Source organism: Acartia tonsa, chromosome 4 (genome assembly GCF_053477335.1).
Source record: "Acartia tonsa isolate MP-2025a chromosome 4, ASM5347733v1, whole genome shotgun sequence".
Taxonomy (NCBI): Eukaryota; Metazoa; Arthropoda; class Copepoda; order Calanoida; family Acartiidae; genus Acartia; species Acartia tonsa.
Window position 1 is genome coordinate 25,484,591 of NC_137263.1, and position 20,371 is coordinate 25,504,961.

Genomic DNA, 20,371 nt, shown 5'->3' on the forward strand with positions numbered 1-20,371 from the left:
TAGATTCTGAGATAACACAGTAGACGCCAACAATATCGGCGTCGCATGTTGGTTAGCAGGTCCCCACACTCGTGGTAGCCCCTTCGGAGGTAAAGTGACTAGCTTATTCGATAAATCTCAGCACAAAATATTAGAGAATCTTATTTATTTTACGCCAAGACTTTAAGATAACACAGTAGATGCTAATCATATCGGCGTCGCATGTTGGTTAGCAGGCCCCCACGCTCGTGGTAGTCTTTTCGGAGACAAAGAGGCTAGCTTAATCTATAGATCTTGGCCTAAAATATTTGTTTGAACTTTATAGGTTACCAATAACTTAATAGTTTGATTTACAATAGACGTATGATCGTTAATATACATTCCTGAAACCACCTATAGCACATTATTTTCGGAATAGGATTTTTAGGTAAATTATATATCTACTGTTTAGTAATCTATTATCTAGTGACTTGGTTAGGATATAATTAGTCATTTCATTGGATGGTATTTCTAATCAGACAGATATTAGTGTTTCACTGAATCAAGCTTGGACCGTGACAGGAGGTGAGAGCGCTGCGTCTTAGTCATAGTAGTGTGATTAAAGGGCGCGACTGTTCCGAGAACCAGGTTGTGAAGCAGGCTTCTATCTAAAATTGTTTGTTAAATGTTTGTTTGTGTAATGACTCACTTAAGTGATGTACACTTAGTACATAACAAACCAAAACCAAAATCAATCGTAAAACACTGGAACGATCGAGTTTCACTTTTTGCATTGTAGAACATTGTGAGGTTTTTGTTTGTCCACAGAGATCTCACTAACCACTAAACTGATTGAGCCCCTTATTTCAGGGAAGCTTTACATAGGTCCCAAGATGAATCAAATCAACATTAACTTCCACCCTTCAAGAAGCTTGTAGTGTTGGCACTTTCTTTTTTAGTAGGTATGTTTTATTTATAATTTAAAGAAAATAAATCAATGATTGTGTGGTATTCGGCAACCGTGAGCCATGCCTATGGCACCCCTGACCGGGGTTCGGGGAAGGGCCAACGGCCCTCCCCCGAGTCCTGGGGAAGGGGTCTGCCGACCCCCTCCCTATGCCTAAAATTAATGATTGAATCTGACAAGCTTTATTATGGTTAAGCTGCATTGTTAATTCCCCCCACCCTTTCCAGGGATGGGGGATCATTATTGCCCAAACTGACTATTGTATATGTATTATAATGCTTTTATGTTATGATTATTTATTCCTATCTGTGTAACTATTGTTTGTTGTATATAGCTTTAGTATTCCTTAGACCTTCAATAAAGGGACAACTGAAATAGATGTTGTTTGTTATTTAGTGATTGTTAGAGAAGCGTAGCTTCTCTATAGTAAGGTGTCCACGTCTGTTCACACTGCCGTAGTCTAATTGAACTCTGGTGTCTGCCATTTATCCTCGGCGGATACCACAACTTTTGGTGACAGCTGTGTGAGATTACGGCAAACCACAAGTGTAGAGCAGACGCGCAGCTGAGTCTAAGGTACTCCCAGCAGTGAAACTGGCAAAACTGACACAAGCAACCTGAATTACCCACCCTGGATAGCAAGGTCTAACTCTGCATCCGGCAGTTGTGGAAGTGAAACAGCGAAACTTGACGGAGAACCGCGAGAAGCGCCGACATCTAACGGAGAATTGAGCGCTCAAAGGGCTGAAACAGGCCTGCGGACTGGCTGAAACAGGCCAAATAAGTGCAAACGGCTGAAAATAGGCCAACATTTACTGCAAGAGATAGCAGGATCCGAACCAGCGGCGCTAGCAGGACGGGACATTCCCTGCCGCCATCAGCCGGATTCGGATAAGCGGCGCTAGCAGGACGGGACATTCCCTGCCGCCGATAGGCTGAAACACGCCACATAGCTGCGAGCTGCGAGCCAACATACGAGTGTAGTGTACCAAAGCAGAGAAAACTACGTCAACTCCAAGTATCCTGAGAGGCTACAGCGCAGCCACCCATCTAGAAAAGCAGATATTATATCACATTGTAGGGATTACCACCCTAGTGTGATGGTTAAATAATAGATTTATGAGCAAGGATTGGCAAACAATTTGTTGTGTATTGTGATAAAAACTAAAAAATAGCACAGGCTTGGATTTGTTGTGTATTGTGATAACAACTAAAAATAGAACAGGTTAAGGTAAGCAAATCTGTTATGTATTGTGATAAGGCCAAAAATAGAATCTAGATGTAATATAACAATGCCTTGATAAACAATCTAACCACCCAAGCCTACAGCACAACAAAAATACACCCCTTATTCCAGAGGAAAGGGAGGGGCCCACTCTCCATTGAAGGAAATACAATCAAGGTGACATAACAGATAAGCCTAGGATTAAGGAGAAAGGGCACCATTACCTCATCACACAGTTACCTCAAACCCACAGCACTCCCCCTTCCTCACAGGGGGAACGGACGGATTTACCCCGTCCCCTCACGCGCTTCCCCCCTCCTACCCACACTTGACTAAGTCCGCCCACGGTGTGGAGCTAGCGACCGGGAACACAGAGCGCCATTTACGGGTCGCGCAACGGAGTTCGGAAATATCATAAAATTCAACGGACAAAGCGGACCAATGAGAGAGCGAGTTGAGGGATAAGTGCGCGTTTTACCTGTGTGCGCGGATTTGACGGTGCGTAAGCGCGCTGCAAGGACAGGAGATTTCACGCACACACACACACACAGGAGCGGAGCTACTCCATAGCATCTAACAGAGGTATTTTTAGAAAATAAAGAATTACAAGCTTCTTCCTCCTATCTATAGTGTGATAAAGGAAAACCAAATCAGTTCCTGACAGCAGTTCAGACCCTCAACAACTATCTACCCCTACCAGCCTACTCTACAACCTCAGAATAAAACTAGTGATAAGTACAGCTAAGTTATATCTTTGTAACTAACCTACCAACCTAGTGATAAAACAGTGTTGGCTGTTAAGCTAGAAAGCCTCAAGTGACAAACCATTTATAATATTGCCTTATAACTTTGTGTCCCGCCGTTGAACCGTTGACCCGATGGAGCAGCCGCAAGCGCCAGGAGGTGACCAAGCCCCCGGATGGCTCCAGGATGACCCTCAGCCGGCTCCAGCCGAGTACCGCAAGCTGATGCTGAGTAACCTGCCGGAGTATAGAGGACCGCCCAAGCAATCCTGGAGTTCCCACATCCGCAGACTCGAGATGTCATGGGCGGCTATATACAAGCATACATATCTACAAAGTGTGCCTTGTATAGGGACGCCTACAGCCATGAGGATCTCGAATTATTAGTCGACGAATTAAATCGTGGCATTCGTAACGCTAATGTGAAACGTGAAATGATGAGTCATGAGATCGCCTCTGTACCTGAGTACACGAGGCGAGCCATGTTCACCGTCACAATGATTACCAAGCAGCTGAAGGAGGGTGTGTGCCTAGTGGACGCCACCGACGGGCTCACGGGATCAGCCAGCGTCCAGTTGTCCCATTACGACGAGTCGGAGCCAATGGAGATTGGCGCCTTGGCTCCGGGTCTCCACCAGATGGGGAAGGTTGCTCCAGATGACAAGATTCCAGGCCGCTGTTTCCGCTGCCAAGGGAAAGGCCACCGAGCTCGAGACTGCCCGACGCCTATGGAAGTCAGCCTAGAGGAGAGACGCACCCAGCCACGCCGTGACCGTCCTGCCAAGTGCGAGCGTTGCCACTATGCCGGCCATACGGCGGCCGAGTGCAGAGCCGACTGGGACCAGGTAGCCGGCCGTAGGCGCACCGCAGACAAGGGTGCTCCCCCAGGAAAGCCCAGCAGAGTAGCCCACATGGAAGGGAGCGCGCCCCCAGCACCACCGCAGCAAGCAGCCGCCCCCAACGCAGCGGGCCGAGCCGACGGAATGCCGCAGTTGTTGTTCAATAAAGGGACAACTGAAATAGATGTTGTTTGTTATTTAGTGATTGTTAGAGAAGCGTAGCTTCTCTATAGTAAGGTGTCCACGTCTGTTCACACTGCTGTAGTCTAATTGAACTCTGGTGTCTGTCATTTATCCTCGGCGGATACCACAATTGCAACATTAAAAACTTGATATCATTTATTAAATTCGCAGTAAGTGAGTAAAGGTGCTACGAATTATCTATAAGCACAAAATTAATGAAATTTACTTTTAAAGTTTTTTTTAACTGGGTAATTAATGAAATTAGCCTAATCCTTCCCTGAACCCCTAAAAAACCGGTTCATCCGTTTAAGAGATCTTTCGAAACTTCTATGCAAACACGAACTATACATATAGAATAGAATAATAACAAAAAAGATTTTTAATGAAATATTTAACGATTTTGTACAAATATTTAAATGTAAGGAATTCATAAAGTATTCATTAATAACCAAATGTGTCGTACAATACATAAATCATTATATATGAACAAAAATACCTTTTTAATGTTGGTTTAGTGTTAGTTACTTCCAGTTACTTTCTACTTGATAGTTCTGCCTTACTGCATTGCATTATAATATATTAATATATTTTTATATTTAAAGTTTATACAACAGTTTACAATTCTCCTTCAAACCAAAGTTGACAACAAATATAAGAGCGGGGATCCGCAAATTATAGATTAAGGGTGATAGTGCTTTTGATATTTCAGAAGTTGGATTTTATTTAAGAAATCTTTTACAACCATTAATGTTAACTGTGTCTAATCTGCATAGAATGATAATAATTTTTTCTAATATTAAATCAAAGGACGAATTTAATCATATAAAATTTAGTTGTTTCAAAATTTTCTTAGCAAGGTTGAACTTCATAGAACAATTCTAAATTACTCTGCTATACCACATCGTTTGTAGAATAAATACAATCTGGCTATATAACTAAGTAAGACAAATTTAGGATAATTTTGATTAAACTTAGATTATCTGGCATTCTCTAAGAAGTCTATTCTCTATCTAATTTATGGTAAAAATTTATTTAAATTTAGACTAAGATGAGTACTGGATATTACATAATAAAGAATAGAAAGCTGAAGGATGCTGATAAAACAACCATGACAAGGTTACAGAAGTACTTTAAAAGGTAATATGAACTAACAACTTTTTAAAGAATAAAGAAATACTTAAATTATAATATTTACAACCATAAATATTTTAAAAGAGCTTTTTATAAATTAAAATCCTTGTTGACCCTTTTAGAGCTGACAAGGATAAAGATGGTGAGATATCAGTTGATGATTGGATGGAAGTTCTTGCTAAGTCTGGTGTGGAAGTTGAGAGGTTATTAATATTTTTTTAAATGTCTATATGTTAGTTATTATGTCTTTGTTCGTAATATGATGAGAATACGACCCCTTCTCAGACACACAAAAATAAGAAAATATCATATTACAATTTGTAAAAAAATTCAGAATAAAAAAACGTAAGTTTGACTTCATCAAGACATTTGATAATATAGACCTGCCTGCGGCCAATTAAGTCAAATAATCCATAGATACTAAAGATTGTGGTTTTTATATAAGTAAAATACTTGTTGATTTTTTTGAAATTTTTAGCTTTTTATTGTTGTATCTTAAAAAAACTAGCAGCTTGGCCCCTAACCTTATAGTGCCTTCGTCCTATGAGATAATTAAAAGTCAACCCTCCTACATAGAATTTTTTTTAGAGCTATAGATATTTTCGAAAAAGTTATTCTTTGTCAAACTACTCTGTGGCAAAATTAAACCCAGGTAGTTTGCCGTATAAACAAAAATTTAAATTCATAATGAAATCTTTAACCCAAGGTTGTTCGCTGTATACACAAAAATCAAAATTAGACGGACGGACGGATGAACGGACGGGCAGACATCATTCTACTTTTTATTATAAATTTAAAAATGTTCGCAATATTGTAGCTCTAGTGACAAATTAATTGTATCTTATCCATTTAGGTCAGATGTAGAAGAAATGTTCAAGGAGAATGATAAGGACCTGGATGGAAAGTTGTCCTGGAAAGAATTCATAGGTTAGTAAAAAATAAATGTGTGTAGCTACTCTACAATAATTTTTGTTGCTCCCATTCATAAAACTTGAAAAATTTGAAATCAGGAAAAGAAAATAAGTATGTATAAGGGATCAAAAAGGGAAAGAAGTCATTTTAGACATCTTTTAATTTGGACAGACATACAGAAAAACATTGTTGGTAAATAAACAACGTGTAGGATTGAAATATTTACAGGTCTATTTAATTGTTCATGGAAATTTTTAGACCAGGGAATTTTTAAGACTCGGATCTTATTAAAAAATCCACTTTTCTTTAGCTTAAAAAAAGTTGTCTAGTGCATGTATTCTAGATACAACAAAGTATATATCATATCTAAACTGTTTAATTTGTTTACTATGACCTTTTTGATTTCTAGAAGAAGAAAAATACTTTCATTTAGAAATCGAAATCAGAAATTGGGCTAAAGAACCGGCGATAATATTTCGTAACAAAAAAAACAAGTTTCATGCCTGAAGCGACCCGAATAACAATACTTTATTCCTGTCTTTAGCCTTATCTAAAAAACTTAGGAGAGAAGACTAAAATTGAAGTGGCGTTTGCAACCCTTGATTTGAACAGTGATGGAAAAATTTCAAAGGAGGTAACAATTTTCTATTTACATCTTCATAATATGGATTTGTATCATTCGCAATAGATTTATTTAAGTTAATTTTAGTATCAGTTGCCTTGTAGCAGGGGCTCGGCAGCATTGATTAAATATTCATTTTAAGCTTTGTTGTTTAAAAAATCTTAATAATATATGAATTAAAGTTAGAAAACTCTATGATTATTTAATATTTACGTAATTAGGAATTTTCAAAGTTGGCACATAATTTATCTGATGAGCAAGTGGCAGCAGCCATCAAGAAATTTGATGTTTCCAAAGATGGCAAGGTACAAATTTAATTATTGTATTAAATTAAGTATTTGGTAAAAAAATGGTCTTAAAAGGCCTTTTATTCATTTCTTTAACACTTTGATTAAAAAAATAAAATATCCATGTTTAAGAATTAAAAGAACATCTTATGATTTTTAAAATTACAAAATTTCTAGTTGGATTTTAAAGAATTTTGTGCAATGATGAATAACAGGTAAATTTTACTACAGTATGACCCTCGAAAAAGTATTTTTAAGCATCTGCAGCCCTTATTTCTCAATGAATTATTAAAAAATGCATATGTCCTTGTTCTCCATAGTATTCCACGTAAGTAGATATAAAAATATCTTTTTTACCTCCATTAACACCGGAGATTTTTAGAGCTAAAGTTTTGAAAAAGTGACTGAGAAAAAGAATTTTTTTTTGTTTCTCTTATTTTTTGGATTGTTATATTATGTTTTTCTGGCAACTGAATAATGAGACACAAAGAAAAACAAATTAACTAAATATTTCTTTTTTATTCCACCAAAAAATATAAATTTTTAATGGTAAAAAATGCTACTGAATGAATTGATTATTTGCAAATTTTAGGTTATTTATTAACCCTTATTTATAGAAAAGGATTAATTATGACAGTTGCTCCGCCTACTTTTCTGACATCTCAATTATTTAATAGGGGGTAAATTAAGCTTTTTAGACTAAAAAATCGTTATGTTCTAATTTTATTTTCTTTATAACTTTTTTGTTATTAAAGTTAGGATTGTGAAACAAAAACAATTTTCCTGCTATATTCATAGAGATTTATTTGGTTTTTTAATCTTAAACAATTTTGCCTAATAAGTAAGTTTTTCAAAATATCATTAAACTAAAAAGACTCAAAAAATATGTGTAAAAAAATGCTTTTTACTCAAAAACTAAATTTTTTATTTCATTTTTGTATAAAGTTTCTGCTAGTAACAAAAATAAAAGGATTTCTAGCTTAATTTTGCTAAAAAAGTCGTTTCATGTTAAAAGTTACTTTTTCCTCAGTCACTTTTTCAAAACTTTAGCACTAAAAATCTCCGGTGTTAATGGAGGTAAAAAAAATATTTTTATATCTACTTACGTGGAATACTATGGAGAACAAGGACATATGCATTTTTTAATAATTCATTGAGAAATAAGGGCTGCAGATGCTTAAAAATACTTTTTCGAGGGTCATACTGTATAGTATTTTAAATGATATTGTATCATTTACAGTATGATATTTTATACTGTAATTTTTACAATATACATTTCCTTTAAAATACGACAAATTATGATTGCATTTTCGTAATATTGCACCCCTAAAACGCACTTGTTAAAAGATTACTCCCCCTGATACATCTCACCTAATACAGCCAAGAGGGGTTGTGAAAAAATTTGCGAGCTTCGCGCGTCAATTTACCACTTGTTAAATCTCTTTTGACTTTTGAGTATGTTAATAATGTAAAGGGAATTTGACTTTATGGGGGTGTATCCACTATCCACCCACCCCCCTGACAATAAAATAATACTCCCTAAAGCTCACACCTCCCTACAGTGTACACACCCTCGATTTTGGCAAAAAAAGGGATACCAAAAATCGTGTTGGAGTGTCAAACCCTGTGCACGCCATTGTTTGAAATGTTGTTATTGAATTTTGCAGAAAGAAGAAGAGTTTATCAGAAGATGGAAGGAAAAAAAGTAGTGAATAAAACATTTAGTTCAATTCTAAATATTTATTTATATATTGCATTACAAATTTGAAGATTATATTTCAACTTAATAAACCTTGTTCAATATTTTGTATTGTTTTCAGTAGCGAAGCTTCTTATCAGTTCGTGTCGTTCTTTCGTTCTGTAATGATTCGTTGGCACACTTTTATAAGAAAAATTATAGAATGAAATATATTTTTTTAAAGAAGCCTTTAGATTAGATAGCAGTTGAGTAAATTGCATTTTCTACATTGTAATCTCACTTTCTCAATATCGTTTTTTTACGGAAAGGATGATAGTCATAATGAGTTGCAGAGCAAATGCTTACAATCGTGAAAAATGTAAAGCTATAACATATTAATTTTTATATTATGAAAATATGGAAGACGATATTGTAAAGAGGTTTCGTGAATTAAAACCTAACATGCCAAACCAAACCAAAATGGATCGAGATGTAATCCCGTCTGCTTATGGAATCGGATGTAAATATTATGTAATTGGAAAGAAATTAGTAAGTACGATTTGGAAAAAAATTAGAATTATGTAAAAGAGTAATAAAGTATATTATTTTTAAAATCAATTATTTTAATTTATGTGAAAATAGCGAGGGATGTGTGAGATTTTGATCGTAATAAAGGTTAACTAGATACCTATTTAATTGATTTGACCATATTATTTTCTGAACTTTATCGTTCTAATGAACTATTGGTAATCCACTAAAATTTTATATTTGATATTTAAAATTAAATAATAAGAAATAGTTTGTTTTTTGAATGAGTGGATATGGGTGTTATTTTCTTGGGAGGTTAAAAATTAATACTCTCCCTCAAAATTAGGGATGCAGGCAATCCGTATCCGGAATCCGCCCAATTTTTGGCCAATTTTGGAATCCGGATCCAGAATCCGTTTTTTATTAGCGGATTCCGGATTCTTAATTGGTAGGCTAAAGTTAATTAGCGTCTTGAGTTTTTTCTTTCAACTCCTCCTCTTTGAAAGGCAAAGATTTTCATCATTATATATAATATCTTTTAAAATCTGGTTCGATTCTCGGAAGTGAATTATAGAGAACACGTCAAGAACATTGATTTTTAGGACATATGTAGCACCTAATTTTTTATATTTTTAAAAAATCCTTTTAAAATATTGCTAGAATCCGGAATCCGCCAAAATTAAGAATCCGGAATCCGCAGGAATCCGCAACTTTTTTTGACAGATTCTTTAAGAATCCGAATCCGGCCCGAAAATTCGACGGATTGCCATCAATACTCAAAATAGTTTAAAACCTTCCCTGGACCTATATATATAAAAAGCTTCATAGTAAAGGAGTACCAGTGCAGCGGTTATCGTGATCCTTTGCTACAGACAAAAAAGCTTAGTACTTTATATAATAGGATTAATTTTTTTATGGTATTTATGTAGGTCTGAACGTTTACATAAAATTACAGTTAAATTGATTTTTTTACAACGAGAACTGGTAAATAGTTCGGTAAAACGGACTAACAGATAGAGATAAAAGTTGGTCGTCAGCTTGGCGTCATTAGAAATTTTTATTAATGCTCTTTAATGTAATTTATTTCAGATGAACTTATAACCTAGTCATTTAGATATATGATTATGGAAGTGCGGGAATGGCATTACTATCCAGCGCGGCATCTCTAGGAAAGAAAGTGTTCAAGAAACATTTGTTTGTGTCAAATCTTTCTATCTCCTTTGTTTTGTCTGGACTCGGAGATTTTCTAGAACAATCTCTTGAACAGGTAATTGTATTAATATATTTCATAGATTTATTACCTAGTCATAGAGAATCAAATGCTCCTAAAGTTACAATTTTACCTCCAACTGAATTAAATTCTTTCGTTTAAATTAATATTAAACTACATTCCTTAAGAATAACTTATTCAAATTTAAATTATCTATAATAAGATGCTTGTCAAAACAAATTTAAATTGACTTGAAATGGATCTATCTTGATAGAAAGAAAATATATACCTAGACAATTCAGTTATATCTTTTTTTTATATTTCTAAACTTAGGTAATAATAAAATTTATTATATGTTAAGAAGAAAGGAAAATGGAACAAATTGCGAACTCTTCAGATGTCAACCTCATTTGGTCTAACTTCCGGATTTTTGTGCCATCATTGGTAAGTTGAGAAATGTCACAGCTGGATATTCCCTAATTTTTTTTAGATCATGCTAACCAGCTGACAATAAGCGGTCGTGCCATGGTTTTTTAGACAAATGCAGCTGTAATTTTGTTCCTAAATTGTTTTTTCGACACTTTTTTTAATTAATAGTATTAATACATTATCCTCCAAACTAGTTACATGCCAAAGCCCTGCAGATAGAGCTTTGAATATTTAATCCTACAGAAATTGAAGTTCATTTTTTATTATGTGAAATTCAAACTTATGTGAAATTTTTCAAAATACCTACATAATCAAAAGTGACGATAACTTTAATATCTTTCTGTTTGTTAATGTAAATAAATAGGTACCATGCTGTATTTGTTGATTACGAAAACTACCAACAAATTTTCTATAGATATTATTTAGATTACTTAAAATCATTATTTTAAACAAATTTATTGATCAAAAAGCAGAACTGTTTATTGTATTTAGGTATAACTATCTTGATCGTGTGTTGCCTGGAAGAGGTCTGAATATAGTTGTTAAAAAAGTTGTCTGGGACCAGATTGTTTTCAGTCCTATCTGTATTGCCGCGTGTATGCTAGTTGCTGCAAAAATTGAAAACGTTGATCAAAGGTTAGAAATCTTATACTATTTTCTACAGAAAAAGTTTGCTACAATTCGATATATGTACGTACTTTTTGCATAAGCAACTCACTATGGGCAAAAAATAGCGATTTTTGTCATTTTTTTCCTGTTATACTTAAGTGGATGAAATATGCACTATTTGTTAGCACATTTCTTCTAGAATGATTCAAACATTTTTAAAAACTTAAAAATATCTTTATTTATATAAAAAAAATCAATTTTATTTAATTCTTAAGTTTTGACCATTGACGACGATATTTCAAATTCCATACTTGCCTATGGGTCTGGGGGGAAAATTAACAGCTTCAACTATTTCTAGCAGACAAACTTTGTAACAGACAGAATAAGAAACAGGGGATTATATAAGAAAATTTGGGATGGAACTTGACTCGTAAAGTTTCTCAAGTTTGGATTATTTATTCATACTTAAAAGGTGTTAATTCATAAATTGAGCCGCTAATTACTGAATAATGGGCGGGTTTTATGGGGGGGGGGGGGTTCTTTAATTAAGATGTGTAATAAAATATCAAAGGCGGCAATTTAAACAGTAATGACTGAAGGGACAAAAGGATGCATTAAACCTATCAGAATTACAGATTAAATTTATTAGGGTATAAGTCAGTTTCATTAAACTCAATAGCATATCAATAAAAAAGTGTTTTTTCAAAGGGCCTTTAATAAATCAATATAAAAATAGACATTACAAAATAGTTATGGCATTGCTAAACTTTCTTAATTGTATTTGCTATGGGAATCATCATGCTTAGTTTTAAATGGATAGGACAATTCTAATTTCTAAGGGCCTAAATTAATTCTAGGAGCTATCCATTACACACGGACGGAGCCTATACGTAGAAAAACTTCGAAGTAAAAAAAAAACATTATTTGAATCCATGAATAAAGATAGTCTATATTAACCCTTTCAACCCTTCCCCTTCCTTAGGATTAATCCTTTAATTGAGGAGTTTTAAACTCTAGTTTAGACCTATAATAACCTCTTATACTACGGTTAACATTATCTAGGAATCTTCGGTGTTCTTGCAAAACAGCATTTTGTAATTTATCATAGATAGGGTAGAAGTCTTGAGTAATCACCAACAAAGTAACATAAAAAACAACATTAATCATATGTTTCACAATCGAACTCATTTTACATTTTATATATTCATGTTTTATATATGTTATAGGAAAAGAAAATTGATTATTCACAATATTAAGTCTTTTAATTTTATTAAAAACAATTGCTGTTTTTAAAACTTTGTCACCTTGATTTCAAAATTATCAGTATATGTCAATGTGTAAGCAAAGAAATGGGAATTGAACTTAATAAAGATTTATGACTTTATAACCTTGTCTTGTGTTGTAAAATGATATAAAGGAATTTCAGGAGATTAAGAATGGAAAAGAAATAAAGGATAAAGATAGAATTACACGGAAGTAATAAGGTGTTCAATATAATCTGCAAAAAAAGTTATAAGAATCATTATCTTAAATTTGAAAATAAAAGTAAAAAAGCTTTAAAACATGGTAAAAATAGTTAATTTAACAAATAAGAGTTTGTTTAAGTATTGTTATGTTTACTGATATGTATTTGCTTTTAAATGATAATTTAAAAATACATATCAAAGTACATATTAGAATATTCTTGCTTTATCTTATGTAAAAACTAAAAATATTTGTCAATTTTAAGAAACATCTATCCAGATGTTTTCCCCTTTCCCTCTCAGCATGATATAATCCTTATCAGGTTTTAAATCCCCATATACACATGACGGTCATATAACCTACATACATACATATACATATATATATTAATGTATTACACAAATCATAGATGTTACGACATACATCGTCTTACTTTTATTTTTCTTACAAAATAATAATTTTAATGAGTATTTTTAAACGCCAATACCTCTGTTAGTCGGCAAAACCGAGAAAAATGCATTAAGTAAAGTTGATTCCTCATAACCTAAGCTACAAAAAGGTGTAAAAATTTTTTTGAGAAAATGTGAGAAAAAAAGTTAATGTTTTTGATTTGCCCATAGTGCAACTGTTTGTAGTAGAAAGGTCTTCAACCTGAGTTTTCAATTTTTTGTGTCCCTTTATCTGATTTATTGTTAATGAAATTGTCTTGTCCATTTCTCTTCCCCCTTTACCTTTTCTTTCTCTCTCGACATCTTCCCGTTTTATTTAGTGACTTGTTGAAAAATTTTGTTTTTGTTTCTTCTATTATGACTTGCTAATATAAAAATTATAAATTTTCGTTGGTTTATTGTAAATGAAAGAAAAGCTTCATTAAAAAAAATTAAGACACAATCAATATTTCTTTTTGTTTAGAACTGCTTTGCAACAAACCCTGCAACTAGGTGGACGTTTATATCTCGCTGAGTGGGTCATCTGGCCCCCTGCTCAGTTCTTAAACTTTGCGTTTCTTCCTACTAGGTAACTTATTCAATATTATTTCAGTGTAGTGGGTGAGTGGTTAGGTAGAATGGTAATTTTTTTTGGAATTATCTAGATGGGAAATATCTACCCACAGCATTATGTTGGGTAAAAAGTAATATTTAGCACTAGGTTAGGTATTATAAAGTGATCTTAAGTTAGGAATATAGTTAGTTATTGGGACATTCCTAACTTTTAAGGTTGAATCTTATACCTAAACTTGTGAAAACAAAAATAAAAACAACAATTTTAAATAAAAGAAATAGGTATATTTTGTTTTCTGGAACTTGAATATAAATGTTTAAACTTTTTTGATTATATATCTGTATAAGAGGATCGATTAAATTAATTTTTACAATTAATCAAATCCAAAACTTATGAAAAAATGTTAATTTTTTTTCAGGTTTCGTGTACTGTATGACAATGTGATAAGCCTTGTATATGATACTTACACCTCCCATGTTAAACATCAAGTTGAAATTGTTGATAATTTTGAAGAGAAACTTGTAGCATCTGGTTGGTTACCAAAATCAAAAGATTTTGAGAGGTGTCTTCATAAATAAAATCTAAGTAATCTCCTTGGAATGCTTCTACCGTTGTTTCTTGGTGGATTAACCTGTGCCAATAGACTTGGTTCTTTTAATCCAATTACTAAAACAGTTTGTTTATCAGTGAATAATACTTTAACCAAAAACATGTCTGCAGTATCATCAACTCCAAGAGAAACAACATTTTTTCTTGGAAATGGTACAAAGATAGAAAAAGAAGAATTTCTGAACAATATTGCAGCCTCAAAAGCTCGCGTCATAATGCTCGGTGAAAACCACGAGGATAAAGAAGCACACAAGCTAGAATTTGACATTTTGAAAAAGTTATCTGAAACACAAGATCGCAAGACTGGATTGTCTTTAGAGTTTTATGATCGTGAGTCGCAAAATGTTCTTAATGAATATCTTGGTGGTCTTATTGATCTAGAGACATTTGTTAATGATGCCAGGCCTCCTGCTAATTATCTAGACTACCAACCTTTGATAGATTACTGCAAGGTAGAAAGTCTACCTGTTATGTCTTCCAACTGTCCTCGGAGATATACAAGGAAAGGATTTACAATTTAATTTATGACATTTTCGATGGAGGAGGGTAATCATAATATAAATTTTAAGGAGAAAATGACATTGATTGACCTTTTTATTTATTCATTTAAAAGATATTATGTACATAATATGGTATAAATGCAGTAACAGTTAAAGTTGAATTTCTTCGCAATCAATTTGCCTTTTCACTTTATTTTGTAAAGAAAAATAGATTACTTGGTAGGTATGTCCTGTATTATTAGGAAGATATTTTTAATGCATCGAAAGATCTTTCACATTTATGGATCAATAGGGTCGGCTTTTTAAGAAAGCTTTATACTTGTACAAGAATGTTTTTTTTATATATTTAAGGATGCTAGTCTTAAACATAAACTAAGGGCAGGGAAGATTTTATGATTTTATTAATAATTAATTCCTTGTGTACAGAATGGTTAGCAGAAATGGAAAAGAATTTCTAAATCAATTAGCTGCAACACCTGCATCATCCTTGTTACCTCCCCTACCCTACTCTGGTGCAAGTGAGGCGTACACACAAAATTTTATACAAATAATGGAGAAGATGGGGAACACAAATCCAAATGTTCCAACAAAAATGTTGGATGCACAATCCCTATGGGACGCGACAATGGCGCACAGTTTGGCGGAATTTATCAAGCAGGTATATTTGTTTTATTTCACCAACAAAATTTTTTTTTATAATCTGACTTTATGAGTAAATTTCCAATGAACCTTGTTATATCAAAGTGATTAGGCATTAAGTGTAGCTTATCTTCCCATACTCCTGTCTATTAAATCCATAAGTATTAGGGTGGGTCGATTTTGGACATTTTTTTCTGAGACCAAAGCGGGGATCTGCAAATGATTTTTATGAGTATAATACAAATCTGGATGATTTAAAATTTATTTTAAGTCTTAAAACCGCTGACGACCAGGCATTCAATTGTATAGCTATTTGTAAATGGGTGTCGAAAACTTATTGAATCAGAACTATGGCTTCATGGTGCTCCAAGCAAAGGCATTGAAAAGTAGAATCAGGAACTTTTGCCCGTTTTAAAAGATCTCGTTCCTAGCCTGAGAAAACCTCAAAAACCTCTACAAATGGGATAATTCTCAATAAAACTTTGAAAATGGCGGTTTTTAATCATTTCTAAGGCTAGAAACGAGATATTTTGAAACGGACAAAAGTTCCTGATTCAACTACTCAAGGCCTTTCCTGGGAGCAACATGAAGCCATAGTTCTGATTCAATAATTTTTTTACTCTTATTTACAAATAGCTCTACAATTGTATGTCTGGTCGATGATAAAAGGTTGGTAAAAAAGGGTAAGGAAGCGAAATATGACTTTGACTGACTTATAGTCGGAAATTCATTATTAAACTTGGGAAATGCACAAAAATATTTAGCCCTCTAGCACTAATAGCAACTGATTTAAGAAGTGGAAAGGACTTAAATGTCGTCTTTGCATATTTTTTATTATTAATGAAATACATTTTTAAGTGGTCGCATTCTCAATCTCAATTTTTTAAAATTCTCTTCCAGTCAGAAATTTTATTCAAGTTATTTTTATCTGTTGCACATCCCCTCTTTGTCTAATTCCGATATGAACCCGCCATAATAAGTATGGAGTAAGTTCACCGTTTCATGGCTAGTTAAAATTGATAACGTACCTGCAAGAGTGTTGTAGTTTAGGATTATTTGCTATAAAAAAGTATAAAGGACGGTTAACGACCCTTTTCATAGTTTCGCCTTAAAATCGCCCCCGATTAATAAATATCATAGGATTAAAAGTTAAAACAGTGGAGATTAAGCCTAGATTTTTACAAGGGTGGGGTTTATAATGCAACCATCTCGTTATCAGTGTGCAAATGGCACTTAGAATCCAAATTTCGTTATGAAACTTGGCATTAGTAATATATCCTTGGATGGTCTATTTTCCCTAAATCTAACACAAAGTTTGAAAAGTAACGGCTAACGCTGGCGGCCGTTTAACCATTTTCAAAGCTATTTTAGGGCAATTCTGTAATAAGCCCCATCTACATATCATACTCTTGGCCACTTTTTCAACCGATTTTAGTCGGCAGAGGCTTGTACTAGAAATCTAAAAATTGGTTTCTGGCATCATTTTACATGAATTAAAGTATAAAAAGTTAATTTCTTTAGCCAAAAAATCGCCTAAACGGCTGAGGACATTTTGTTTGATTTAGAGAAAATAGACCTACCATAGATTACTCATAACGATATTCGAATTCTAAGTGCCAATTGCACAATGATTACGAGATGGTTGCATTACCCCCCCCCCCCCCCCCCTTTATATTATATTTTTAGAACAAAACAAGCTTTATAAAGAATTAAAAGGTATTTTTTCATACAGGTGGACACGGCTCTTCATGTAACAGGCTATTTTCATATTCAGCACAGGCTTGGAACTGTTGAGCATTTTCAAAGGTAAATACAAATATGATTTATGGTAGGTATTTTGTTATTCAAAGTTTTCACTTCAGACTTTTTTAGTATATATCGTTTTTAGTGCAATAGGATGAATTTAAAGTTATCTAGATCAAACACCTAGAAATAAGCAAAGAGGGGAAAATTTTGTTTAGTAATAAGAATTGTATGCAAATATAAACACGAGTATATTTCAGGTATGCTCCAGGAGTTGATGTTTTAACAGTTGTAATACTTCCCTCTGAGGAAATGGATTCTCTTAATGATGAACAAGTTAACATTGGTGATCTTGTCGCTCTTACTGATTTGGACTTTCTATACCTAGTATTTCAGCAGTGTTAAAATTTTGTAAGCATGGTTAAGGGTAAATTCAACAAAAATTTAGTTTTTTCTCTAAAATTCCTATATCAGTTTTCTTGAAATACCGTATAAACATTAGAAAGGCTTATGGGACCCTAGTCCTAATTTACTTCAAAATTCTTTTTTTTGTTCGTTGTTTACCCTTCAGCGGCCAAACTTACCCCGATCTATCCTACAATATCTGTGCCTATGCAATTGTAAATTTGTGATTTTTTAGACATTTTTAGGAATTATTTAAAAATAAAACGTATTTTTTTCATCTGCTTTTATTTTTTTATAGTTTTACATATAGAACGATATCGCTTTTTATGGACCGATTTGTAGTTGATTTGTAGCAAAGCTACCCTGTAATTCACTTTGTCTATCTGTGCGTTATGGGAAAACATGATTTTCTCAGCTTCTATTAAAGGTTTAAATCTGGTTTTATTGTGAAGATTCCTATTCAAATCCGAACATTATTGTGTTCGTCGGTCTGTTGGAAACGCTATGCTATTTCAGTTTTAATCTATGAAATGTGATTTTTTGGAATATGAAAGATATAGAGCAGAATGTTTTGCAAAGATTCCTTTAACAAAATCACCTCTAGTGTATACAGTGCTGTATCCGTCGGTCTTATGGTAATAGTATGAGAGTCGATTCTTTTTCACAGGTGAATTGTTAGTTACTTGGCTATTTCTGAAGATAAAAAGTTTTTATCGTGAGTATTCTTATAACCAATAGGCGTTTAATCTGTAACAAAATTTGTCCGTCAGATTGTCCAGAATGCAAAAGAAAAAAAATTGTCTTGTCTTCTAGAAAATTCCTATGATAAAATCTTCTGTATCACATGCTGTGTCAGTCCGTTTCTATTATTTTTTTTGACATATTACCAACTGGTTTTATATTTCTGCGGCGGAAGTGGCGGCCACCCCGCCGTTTTTTTTTTTTTTTTTAATGACCATTAAAAAAGATTCTGTTTCAATATTTTTAATAGCGCAGGAGAAGCACTAAATTTAAGATATTCCTTGATAAACGAGAATTTGAAAAAATGATTTATAAGGAAAAAAATAACATGGTATTATATGATAGCGGAAAATGGCGGTTGACGGCAGGATCCGCGGCCTCGCCGCCCTTTTTTTAAGATACCAAAACTAAAAAAAAAAGATTTTACCTAATTATCTCTAAAACTAAGGGAGAAGCACCCAAAATAAAATTGCTGGTATGTCTTGTTACGAGTCACCATACCCCCTCCCCCCCTTTTTTTTATCTACTAGGAGTTCCCAATAAAAGCAATGATTCAAAATATTAAGTTTCCTTTGATACCTAAAGATCTTTATCAATTACTTTGCTAAGGTCAAACACATTCAGCATTCAATAATTCATTTATAGGGTATGGTTCCATTGGAATTCAGTCCAAACGGGATTCAGCACACGAAATTCAGCCCTGCGGGATTCAGCTCATATGGGATTCAACCCACGGGATTCAGCATACACAGATCTCAACCCACAGTATTCAGCCCACATGGGACTCATCTCACGGAATTCTTCTAAATATTTATTCAATTTGAGAAAAAACAAGGATGACAACATCCATAAGAAGCGAAGCTCAAAAATAGAACAGTGTGATACAATATATTTAAATATTATAAAATAGGGAAATCACGAAACCTTTGAAATCACGCAACCTTTATATCATGAAAACTTAAAAATTACCGCATATGTAGAATATAAGCATATTCAATCCCTGAAAATTTCAGCACCTCTATCTTGAAAGGGAGTTGAGAAAATCACGAAAACGTAAAAATCTAGGAATCGATCTAGCACCCCAAATAACAGACAGACGGACAAAGCAATGTATATATTAGATGGGCAAATATAATGGGAATCTTCACTAAAAATTTCAGCTGTCTGTCTTGAATAGAAGCCAAGAAAATCACGTTTTCAAAATAGCATTACGGACAGACAAAGTGAATTATAGAGTAGCTTCGGTACTAAAAATAGGGAAAAAATATTTATTTTAAAAGAAGGTGTATTAACTTTTATTTTTATAGCTAGCCGGTGCTTTTAGTACGTAGTAGATGTAAAATTTTCCATAGAATTCAGATATGTAATTGGTTTTTTTGTAGACCTCTTATTTTTTAAGTAATTTAAGTTTTTTAAAAAATTAAGTCGATTTTAAGGTACAATAATGCAACAAAAAAAGGAAGAAAATGGCCATTATGAACAAAAACAGTAAGATCTTTAGTTTGACACCTTACTTTTTCAATTCTGTCAGGTAATTATTGAAAAAATCGATTTTTTTAAACCCACGAGAATAAAAACATTGAACTTAATTATATCATTACACAGACATAAAATATGGGTTGATATATACCTATAGAATCAGAAAAATATTACAAATCCATTGTAAGCAAAATTTAAAAAAAGTAAAAAAAATGGCCTAACATATTATTTTGTACAGGCAACACTTTCTTTTATCCCCTCTTTACCCCCTTCCCATTTTTAATAATTACCTTACAGAATTCAAAAAGTAAGGTGTCAAATTAAAGATCTTACTATTTTTGTTCATAATAGCCATTTTCTTCCTTTTTTTTTTTTTGTTGCGTTTTAGTACCTTAAAAACAACTGAATTTTTTTCTAAAAACTTAAATTACTTAAAAAATAAGAGGTCTACAAAAAAGCCGATTGCAT

The 20,371-nt window shown here is 33.3% G+C and overlaps 3 protein-coding genes across 5 annotated transcripts; all 3 read left to right on the forward strand.

Moving 5' to 3' along the window:
• Positions 1-833: 833 nt before the first annotated feature.
• On the forward strand, positions 834-8,670 carry LOC145316556 (uncharacterized). The gene is made up of 8 exons (XM_080157130.1): positions 834-920; positions 4,958-5,052; positions 5,169-5,249; positions 5,900-5,973; positions 6,522-6,592; positions 6,802-6,885; positions 7,045-7,082; positions 8,535-8,670. The coding sequence occupies exons 2-8, from the start codon at positions 4,964-4,966 to the stop codon at positions 8,581-8,583; spliced, it is 486 nt and encodes a 161-aa protein (XP_080013256.1). The 5' UTR covers positions 834-920; positions 4,958-4,963; the 3' UTR covers positions 8,584-8,670.
• A 1,471-nt stretch (positions 8,671-10,141) lies between these two features.
• On the forward strand, positions 10,142-14,365 carry LOC145316558 (mpv17-like protein 2). Of its 2 annotated transcripts, none has more exons than XM_080157134.1 (5): positions 10,142-10,340; positions 10,645-10,727; positions 11,205-11,348; positions 13,698-13,802; positions 14,206-14,365. In XM_080157134.1, exons 1-5 carry the CDS (start codon positions 10,212-10,214, stop codon positions 14,363-14,365), a joined length of 621 nt encoding a protein of 206 aa, XP_080013260.1. In that variant the 5' UTR covers positions 10,142-10,211. The 2 variants fall into 2 exon arrangements, with proteins under 2 accessions (XP_080013260.1, XP_080013261.1); XM_080157135.1 differs by having other exon boundaries at positions 10,648-10,727.
• A 21-nt stretch (positions 14,366-14,386) lies between these two features.
• LOC145316557 (uncharacterized) lies at positions 14,387-17,960 on the forward strand. 2 transcript variants are annotated; one of them, XM_080157133.1, is made up of 5 exons: positions 14,387-14,896; positions 15,321-15,554; positions 17,268-17,341; positions 17,539-17,705; positions 17,850-17,960. In XM_080157133.1, the coding sequence occupies exons 1-4, from the start codon at positions 14,387-14,389 to the stop codon at positions 17,681-17,683; spliced, it is 963 nt and encodes a 320-aa protein (XP_080013259.1). In that variant the 3' UTR covers positions 17,684-17,705; positions 17,850-17,960. The 2 variants fall into 2 exon arrangements, with proteins under 2 accessions (XP_080013259.1, XP_080013258.1); XM_080157132.1 differs by having other exon boundaries at positions 17,539-17,960.
• The last annotated feature ends 2,411 nt before the right edge of the window (positions 17,961-20,371 follow it).

Bases quoted from the DNA above. Each gene is read 5' to 3' on its own strand.
- LOC145316556 (XM_080157130.1), top strand. From the start codon at position 4,964: ATGAGTACTGGATATTACATAATAAAGAATAGAAAGCTGAAGGATGCT. The intron at 5,974-6,521 runs GTTAGTAAAAAA...TAAAAAACTTAG, and splicing joins GTCCTGGAAAGAATTCATAG to GAGAGAAGACTAAAATTGAA. The intron at 6,886-7,044 runs GTACAAATTTAA...CAAAATTTCTAG, and splicing joins ATGTTTCCAAAGATGGCAAG to TTGGATTTTAAAGAATTTTG.
- LOC145316558 (XM_080157134.1), top strand. From the start codon at position 10,212: ATGGCATTACTATCCAGCGCGGCATCTCTAGGAAAGAAAGTGTTCAAG. The intron at 10,728-11,204 runs GTAAGTTGAGAA...TATTGTATTTAG, and splicing joins GGATTTTTGTGCCATCATTG to GTATAACTATCTTGATCGTG. The intron at 11,349-13,697 runs GTTAGAAATCTT...CTTTTTGTTTAG, and splicing joins ATTGAAAACGTTGATCAAAG to AACTGCTTTGCAACAAACCC.
- LOC145316557 (XM_080157132.1), top strand. From the start codon at position 14,387: ATGCTTCTACCGTTGTTTCTTGGTGGATTAACCTGTGCCAATAGACTT. The intron at 14,897-15,320 runs AGGAAAGGATTT...TTCCTTGTGTAC, and splicing joins ACTGTCCTCGGAGATATACA to AGAATGGTTAGCAGAAATGG. The intron at 17,342-17,538 runs GTAAATACAAAT...AGTATATTTCAG, and splicing joins ACTGTTGAGCATTTTCAAAG to GTATGCTCCAGGAGTTGATG.